Source organism: Callorhinus ursinus, unplaced genomic scaffold (genome assembly GCF_003265705.2).
Source record: "Callorhinus ursinus isolate GAN/ISIS: 27379988/994484 unplaced genomic scaffold, GSC_fseal_2.0 scaffold38, whole genome shotgun sequence".
NCBI lineage: Eukaryota > Metazoa > Chordata > Mammalia > Carnivora > Otariidae > Callorhinus > Callorhinus ursinus.
The window spans coordinates 2,625,936-2,635,293 of NW_027397100.1; the positions used below are offsets into that span (position 1 = coordinate 2,625,936).

At 49.7% G+C, this 9,358-nt stretch overlaps 2 protein-coding genes across 3 annotated transcripts in view; one reads left to right on the forward strand and one right to left on the reverse strand.

Annotated features, from left to right (window-relative positions):
• Positions 1-7,321, reverse strand: part of CCN5 (cellular communication network factor 5) — a 62,742-nt gene extending 55,421 nt beyond the window's left edge. The window contains exon 1 of the mRNA XM_073880370.1: positions 7,092-7,321. The gene's annotated coding sequence lies outside the window, so the exon portion shown is untranslated. The remainder of the gene's footprint in view (positions 1-7,091) is intronic.
• Positions 7,322-7,405: 84 nt separating this feature from the next.
• Positions 7,406-9,358, forward strand: part of ADA (adenosine deaminase) — a 27,585-nt gene continuing 25,632 nt past the window's right edge. For both annotated transcript variants that reach the window (XM_025875395.2, XM_025875396.2), the window contains exon 1: positions 7,406-7,527. In XM_025875395.2, coding sequence (XP_025731180.1) covers positions 7,495-7,527 — 33 coding nt within the window. In that variant the 5' untranslated portion in view covers positions 7,406-7,494. The remainder of the gene's footprint in view (positions 7,528-9,358) is intronic.

A 9,358-nucleotide genomic window follows, 5' to 3' on the forward strand; every position in this document is an offset into this window, starting at 1 on the left:
CCACCACAGCAGGACGCTCGCCCACCGGAGAGCCCGAAGACGCTAATCTGAGGCAATGTTTGCACGGGGCCCCGCACAAGGCCTGGACTATAGCCGGTCCTTGGTAAGTTGTTGCTCTCATTATTATATTCAGCTGGCCTCTTTCGTCTTGTTCTCTTATTTTCTTCTCTTGGTCAGACAGAGCCTCAAAGACGTAGGAGGCGGGAGAGGTGAAGTGGACAGCAGAGTCTGGCCGCCTGGCGACACCCCATCCACACGCCCTCCTCACACATCAGGCTCTTTGATGGGCCACAAATGGCTCATTGCCTCCCAATATCTGCTATCTTCGGGCGCCTGGGTGGCTCAGTTGGTTAAGCGACTGCCTTTGGCTCAGGTCATGATCCCGGAGTCCCGGGATCGAGTCCCACATCGGGCTCCCTGCTCGGCAGGGAGTCTGCTCCTCCCTCTGACCCTCTTCCCTCTCGTGCTCTCTATCTCTCATTCTCTCTCTCTCAAATAAATAAATAAAATCTTTAAAAAAAATATCTGCTATCTTCTTCTTGAGTAACTGAACCTCACTTTTTTTTTTTTTTAGATTTTAGATTTTATTTATTTATTTGACAGAGAGAAACACAGCGAGAGAGGGAACACAAGCAGGGGGAGTGGGAGAGGGAGAAGCAGGCTTCCCACCGAGCAGGGAGCCCGATGTGGGGCTCGATCCCAGGACCCTGGGACCATGACCTGAGCCGAAGGCAGACGCTTAACGACTGAGCCACCCAGGAGCCCCTGAACCTCACTTTTTAGCTAGCTACCTTGCCTCCCAGCTATGGGCATTTCTTAGTCTCCTTTTCAATTAGATGTGACCATTTGACTAGAGGAGTGGAAGTGTTGTAAGGAAATCAGGAATTATCTTTAAAAGAGGAGAGCTCTTCCTCCACTCTGCTCTCTGGGTTGCAGATGTGATGGCCAGTGCTCCAGCAGCCATGCTGGACAATGAGGATAAAGGCCACATGCTAGGGATGGCAGAGCAGAGAGATGGAAGGCATCATCTTCCCAGTTGCCACACCAGCCTGCATTGCCCCCACCTTTGGACTTCTTTTACATCACCAGGAAATAAACTTCTTTCTTGTATTGGCTACTGTTATTTTAGAACTTTCTGTCGTGTGCAATTGATCCTCATTCTGTCTGGTTAAATTTGAGTTGGAGACAACACCTCCCTTGTCCTCTTTACTATTCAGAGATCAGAATCAGCAGAGACTTTGGCTGTTATGAAGCCCACAGGGTCAGGGGCAAAATCTGGCCCACCGATGTTTTCCTTAGCTCTTACGAAGTTTTTAAAATTAGGAGGTATTTGAAGACATTTTTGGTTTTACCAGGGTTACTTTTTAAATTTTTGTTATTAATATTTTTAGAGCTATACCTCTTGGTTTTAATTAATTAGTTTTAAAATTTATTATTGGAGCATAATTATCACATGTTATATTGGTTTTAGGGATACAACATATTGATTTGACAATTCTATAAATCACTCAGTGCTCACCATGATAAGTATAATCACCATCTGTCTGAACACATTTTAAACATTAAAATTGTGGTTTCTGGATTTTCTTGAATTGGGGGACCTGGTATCCCCAGATCCATATTCCAGCGTGGCAGCCTTTATATGGGGCATCTCCCATATCGTTTCATGGTCCTTCCATTGTTCTCCCATGAGCTAGGCATGTTTGTGTACTATCCCATGAGCTAGGTCTGTGTGTGTGTGTGTGTGTGTGTGTGTGTGTGTGTGTGTGTGTGTGTTAGCTCATGATAGATATACCATGTTAGCTCATGAGCTAGGTATATATATATAGGTTGTCCTATGAGCTACATTTGTATATGGGTTACCCTACAAACTAGGTATTATATGGATTGTTCTAGGTGGTAGGTATATATGTGGGTTATCCTATGAATTAGGGATGTCTATGTGTTATCCTATGAACTCAGAATGTATTATGTGCTCTCTCCACTCACCAGATGCAGAATTTGGGGTCGCAGAGCTGGAAGTGGTAGAGCCAAGACTCCAGTCTTTCTGCATTCCACACTTGCTCTGTCAGTTTTTGAGTTTGCAACCTTTGACTTTCCAACTTCTTGCTTGACATCTCCCAGGGGACAGTAGAACCAAGGAAGAAGAAATACTTACTGACTCTTGTCATATCATATCAAATGGATGGTGCTGGTTTATCTGCTGCCCCGGGAGCAAACCACCTAGAGAATGGAGGTTTTCTGCATTTCCTCAGTGCCTGGCGCAGAGCCAGCTGAGGGAACTCAGCGCTAAACAAAGGAAGTGACCCACTCTTAGTCACACAGAGCTGGGTGAGCACCCAGGCTCCCGCCTCTCTGCCCGGGCTCTTGCTTGACTGCTATCCAACCTACCCGGTTTCTCTTGGATACTGACAGAGGTCAAGAGCACAGGCTCTGAGTCTAGCATATTCACACCCAAATTCCAGCTTCACCTCTTGCCACTTTGAGTCTTGATTTCTCCACCAGCGAATGGGGCTAATTATGGAACCTACATCATAGGGCCACTGGGGGTGAGGGGTCTCTAGATGAAATCATCTGCATGTGAGTAAGTGACCAGCACAAAATAAGTACTCAGTAAACATAGTTATTATTGTGACACGAGTTTTGTATGAGTGTGTGGGGGTAGGGAGGGATTTGTCTTAAAATTCTTTCCTTAGGCATCATCTTGCCCTGCCTTAATCCAAGGCAGCCTGAGCCCTGCACCAGGCCGGACACAGGTCATGCTCGGGCAAGGGCTTCCCATATATCTCAGAAGCTTGAGAACAATGACCTCACAATTGAGGCCCACTTACATTCTATTATTCCACCAACAGGTAGCGAGTTCCTACTTTCCACCAGGCCCTAGGTAAGGGCTGGGGATCCAGGATAAGTTGACCCTGTCCTGCCTTTGTAGATTATCCGCCTGGTTACGGGACTTCTCTGACACACAGTTGATGACAAGTCTTATGGGAGAGGAGCAGAAGGGCTACCTTGAGGAAGATGCATTCCCACTCCAGCAGAGACTGCTAATGCTCACTCACATCAGAGGCTCCTTGTCTTCCCTGGTGTGTGGCTGGACTACATTTCCCAGGCTCCCCCGCAGTTCAGTGTGGCACATGACCCAGCTGTGGTGATTGGATGTGGGCTGCAGTGATGGGTCCCACTTTGGAAACCCCCCCAAACACTCCTTCATACTCTCTTCACCCTATGAATGGCTAGAATAGAGATGACCCCCAGGGCCACCTTGAGACCCACATATTGAAGATTCAGCCTAGGTCCCAGAAAGACCAGGTAGAGTCAACACCCACTCAGAACTGTTACAGAAGTGAGAACTCTTTTTCTAGCATATTTGCTGGGTATTTGTAACATTCTATGTGTAACAGTAGCTAGGGTTACCCTAACTGATAATCTGCCCTGAAAGACTATTTTATTATGTAACTTTTCCCCTTCACAACTAACAGTTACCTTTGGCTCCAAAGTACTAAGTTACCAATGCTATTGTCCCAGTTTAATTCTTTGTGTAACTGGAGATGATACTTCTGACCGGTGTTATTTCCAGTTGAGGTAGTCTTATTAATTCATTCTCTGTTTTCATGCATTTGTTGTTGTCATTGTTGGCTGGAACTAGATCTTGAGCTAGATTTTTCTCTCTCCACCCCTCTTCCAAGTCTGTAGACATTGGCCCACCCTGGATTAATGTGGAGAAGTTCAAGACCCGTCTGTATCACCCAGGGTCCTGGCAGGAACCAGGCAAACACTCAGACTGAATAATTGAGGGGAGTTTAATAAAGGAATTATATTCATTCAGTTATAAGATGAATAAGGTCTGAGGATCTAATGTATAACAGGATGGTTATGGTTGATAACACTATTGCATAACAGAGATGTTGAAATGTGCTGAGAGTAGAACAAAAATGTCCTCACCACAAAAAAAAAAAAAAAAAAGGTAAACTATGTGATGAGTGTGTTAATTAACTTGATGGGGGGAATCATTTCACATGTATATGTCCATCAAATCATCACATTGTACACTTTCAGTATCTTACAATTTTATTTGTCAATCATACCTCAATAAAGCTGACCAAAAAAATAAATGATTTACGAAGCTGTGGGTCGGTGAAGCCTTCAAGGCCCAGCCCACATGCCCCCAGCATCACCTCTGTATGGTGCTTTCCTGCTAATACCGGAGTCAGGCTCCTGCTCTCTCTCTGCTGTAGGGGAGCAAGTTTAGCCAGGGTGCTGAGCCAGCCCAGAGTGCCGGGAAGTTGATGTCCTGGAAGCAGCCCTCCAACAAAGTCAAAGCGCAGTTGGTAGATAAACCTCCCAGCTTCTTCACTCCTCAGCTGGGTTAACTCTGAAAGATATTCTACGCTGTCTCACAGAGGTCCCCTGAAGGACTGAGCTCTGGATAGCCTGCTGGCATTGGCTCACTTCCTGTCTTACTCAGCACTGCCCTTCCAGTGTTTCCTGGGATTTCTTCCCAAATGAACTCCTTGTACTCGAATCTTTGCCTCAGGCTCTACTTCTGGGGGAACCCTAACCCAGAGCAGAGTTTATGGAGAGCAATAAGGGGTGGTACAGTAGCCTGAGGCTAGTAACAAAAGGAATCCCTGCTTTCGAAGATGGTTAGGAGGGACTGGTATGATATGGACAAGACCACCTGGCAGGAGCTGGGGCCTTGGTGGAGAGACACAGCTGACCCGGTGGCTGACTGTACAAGGGGGAAAAGAGAGAGGAGTAAACATCCTGACTTCTCCCTCCTCCCACTTTCTGATCTCCTGCTGGTGCCTCCTATTGGCCAAACCCAACCAGAAGCCAGAGGGCAAGAGAGCCTGCTGGTGTTTCCATAGTGGTCAGGTTGCCTGGCACACATCAGTGTGGAGAAGGGTAGGGGGTGCATTTGGAGGGGCAAACAGAAGATACGCAGCACACAGCCTGATTGTTTCTCTTTGTCTTTGAGTTGCTTGGTAGGCAGAATTTTGATAGTCCAGGATCTGGGAAAAGGCTTTTCCAGGTGTCAGGATGGAGTAAACTTAGGTGCAGAGGCTGAGGGGTCTGGGGTGGGTAGGCCCCAGCATTCCTGTTACATTCTGCATAACGATCTGCTCCCAAGACCTAGTAGCTTCAGGTAACAATTTTATTACATAACCCAATTCTGTAGGTCAGGAACTTGGGTTAGGGTCAGCTGGGTAGTTCTTCTGTTCCACATGGCATGACTGAAGCCCCATATTCAGTCGGCAACTGTTCTGATCTGGAGGGTCCAACACGGCTTCACAAATATGTGGAATTTCTTGGTGGGAGGGGTGGAAAGGCTGGGCTCAGCAAGACTGGAGTGACTTTAAGAACTATGGGTTCTCAGGGTGCCTGGTGGCTCAGTCGGTTGAGCGTCTGCCTTAAGCTCGGGTTGTGATCCCAGGGTCCTGGGATCGAGCCCCACACGAGGTTCTCTGCTGGGCAGGGAGCCTCCTTCTTCCTCTCCCTCTGCCTGCCACTCCCCCTACTTGTGCTCTCTCTGTCAAATAAATAAATAAAATCTTAAATAAAAAAATGAACTATGGGTTCTCCAGCATGATGGTCTCACGGTGGTTGGACTTCCTACACAGCGACACAGTGTTCCCAGGGAGAATGTTCAAGAGGCCCCAGTGGACGCTGCAAGGCTTTTTATGACCTAGGCTCAAAGTCCAGGAATATCATTTCCACTGCGTTCTATCAAACAAGTCCCTCCATCCAGCGCAGATACAAAAGGAGGAAAACCTTGCAATGGGAAGAATAGCAAAGAACTTGTGGTCACCTTTACTGGACCAGCAAGTCATCCAGGTTGACTAGTGTTTGGGGAATGTGCTATGAAGACAAGGGCCAGATTTTGGAGAGGGACTTGAAAGTCATGACAGGGGATAGGGAGACAGTAATAAGGCGGAGAGTTGAAGGTTCTAGAGGTGGATTTCAAATCCCATCTCTGCCCCTTACAACATGTGCTAAGGAGGCTGTTCCTTTGTCTGAGCCTCGGTGTCCTTATCTGTAAGGATGGACTGGGATGAAGTCTGAGTCTGCAGTTGTAATGAGCCGCAGGTGATATCGATGCCAGTGATTCACGGACCATACTTTGAAAAGCTGGAGACTCTTTTTTTTTTTTCCAAATAAAAGTTTGAGCCCATTTTGCTTCCATTTATACCCTCCACTGATTTTCCAGTGCTCTCAGGGGGAAAGATCAATCAATCCCTCACCGTGTCCCACACGCACCTCCGAGTCCGTGACTATCTAGCCCCACACCCCCATCCTCTTTCCCCCTTATTTATTATTTATAATATTATGAAATGAAATAAAACCGCTATGCTACCCAAGTACTGGAACATTACCAACAACCAGGATGTACCTGTAAGCTTCTCTTCTCCCCCTCCTTCCCCATTCCCCTGAGATAACCATTCTTCTCAAATATGTGTTTATCTTTCCCTTTAAAAGTTTTTTCTACCCATGCATGTCACTAAACATGCATATTTTTGTTTTGCTTTTATTATACATTCTAAAAGTTGCACCATAGTGTATACAGTTTTCTGCAACTTATCTTTTCATTCAAAATTGTTGCCGACATCTAGCCTCTCTGACCGCGAAGTTCATTCAATTTCACGGTTGTGTAACAGTCTATGGTGCGGATATTCCAGTTCATTTGCTCACTCTCTCTGAATGGACATTTGGGAGGTGTTTCCAATGTTTTTGTTGTTAGGAACAGTGCTGGTGTGAACATCCTCGAAAATGTTCTCTGACTGCACCTGAGCAGGTTTCTCGAGGGTAAATGCCTGGGAGGATATTTGCTATGCCCCCCTCCTCGCCTTTCATTCCCCAGCTCCGTGGGGTCTAACAAAGAACGTCCTCTCCCCCTGGGCTGCCCTCTTCCTCCCCACTCCCACCCACCCCAACCCCCTCACCTAGGAAACTCAGAGAACCCTTCCCCGACATGCAAGCCACGGCTGGGCCGCATTAAAGCCCTCTAACCATACATTTATGGTGTGCGATTATGTGATGAGCGTGTGTCTCGCCCAGTACCGTGAAAGCCCCACGAGGTCTGTGACGCTCACCGTTGCCCGCTTCCAGCTCGGCCCCGGCACGCTGCAGACGCCCAGGCGGTAGCTTGAATGCTGCTCGAGGGCCCAGGCGGGAGGCAGAGCCGGCTAGGCGCCTGGAGCCTGAGCCCACAGGTGGCTCCAGCCCTGCGTCCCGGGACCTGCGATTTCGGGCAGGCCACGGCCGGCCGGGGGATCTCGGGCTTGTCCACAGGGCCGGCCAGGAATTCCAGGAAATGCACATCCCGGGTCTGCGGGGCGGGGCGGGGGCTTGGGGGAGGGGGCGGGCCCCGTGGGGGGCGGGGCCGGGGGCGGGGCCGGGCCCCTTAAGAGGATCGTGGCGCGCAGCCGTCCCGGCAGGTCCCCGGGGTGAGCACCGACCGGCGGAGGGAACGACGCAGGGCGCACGCTTGGCACCATGACCCAGACACCTGCCTTCGACAAGCCCAAAGTGAGCGCGGGCGGTACTCGGGGCCCGGGGGGGTCCGGCTCCTGGTCGGGCTGGAGGGCTTAGGGGCGTTCACAGCCCGGGAAAGAACCGGGGCCCCTGCAGCCGCTTCCTTCCCTCAGCTCAGGCCCTCGCTGCCTCCAGGCAGTTTAATGAGAGACAATGAAGCGGGGAGGGTCCTGAATCCCAAGGCGCCCCCGGCTGGCTTCCGCGCTCTGCTTCTGCCCCTGATTTGGCCTCTCGGAGTCTCAGTTTCACTACCTGTCAAATGGGCCTCGGGGCACCGCCAGCGGCTGGGTAGCTATGTGAGGCTAGGCAAGGGGCTTGACCCCTCGAACCTCGGCTGTAAAATGGGGCCCGGTGTCTACATCCATAGGCACCTAAAGTGTTGTGGAAACAGCTTTATATTCCAGCACTACGATGGTTTTGTGAGCCAAGGAGCTCAGGTTTGTGAATGTGCCAGTCAGGAGGACCATGCCATAGAGCAGAAGGAGGGGGTCAGGGCGCCCCTCTCTCCCTGCTAGGGGCTGAGTGGGCCTTAGGCCTTGGGTTCATTCCAGGCCAAGCCACAGCCACTGGCCTCAAGGGATAACTCTGTGGTCCCTCCTCCCACCAGCTGTGGCCTTTTGGGAAAGTCTGGGTCAGGGAGGGTCTGGGCCCACTTGACAGGCTTTGGAGCCCTGAGATTCAGTCCACGGAGGGGAGGGGTCCAGGGGGGTCTGTCCAGCAGAGTGAGTCAGCTAGCAGGGTTTGAGACTGCTGGGGGATCACAGGAAGGAGTGAGCTATAATCAGACTCAACTTACCTCTCGGAGAAATAGGTGAGTGATGATGGCAGATATCACAAAAGCGTTGGTGAGAATCCCATGTGTGTATGGGAGTGCTGGGGGGTGGGTGAGCAGCACTGGAGGAGGGAGGGCTTAGCCCCCACTGCTGCTGCCCCCACCATAGGCTCAGCTACCCCCTGCCAGACCCCACCCCATGCCTCTACACCTTGTCTGGGTGCCCCATCACTGGTGCTGCTTTCCTTGCGAAGTCTCTTTTGTTTTCTTCTTTTTTAAGTGCTTTTGGATTCCCTCTGTCCTTGGGAAGGTGGTTCCCCTGATATGAATCCTGAGGCAGTAGACAAAGTCCCTAGACTGGGAGTGAAATTGGAGTTATGGAGATAAATGAGAGGCAACGCTTCTGTAGAATTTACTATATGCACCAAATCCACCCTTGAGAGACTTGTAACAGCCCTGTGAGGGAGGGACTATTTTACTATTTTGGGGCCTCAGCCAGTCCTAGCTACTTCAGGCTGGCAGGTTATTTCCCCTCTCTGGGCCTCAGTTTCCACACCTGGGAAATGGGCCCCACCTGCTTGGCGGTGGGATGTCCAGAAGTTAGAAGGGGATGCTTGAGAGGGGAGGTAGAGTGTTCTCCACTGTGTAGATGAGATGTGATTAGATTTTATATTACAAGGAGGGAACGTTCCTTAGCTGGCAGGAGAAGCAAAAAGGAGCGTGTCTCAGCCACTGCGATCAGAGCCAGCTCCCTGCCTTCCTGTGGGTGGGACAGATCCTAATGAGAACTAGTATTAGTAGCTGGAGCTAATTAAGTTGTTATTGCTCTGTCCCGGGTACTGTTCTGAACACTACTTTCATTAACTCATTTGATTCTAGCAATGAGTCTGTGAGGTCATTGGTATCATCCCATTATACAGATGAATAGAGGCAGATTAATGAGGCCCGAGATCACACAATGAGGAAGTAGCCAAGCTGGGGCTGAGTCCAGGCGGTCTGGCTTCAAACATCCCATAGCCAGTTTTCCTGAAACAGCCTTTGCAGAAGCCTTTG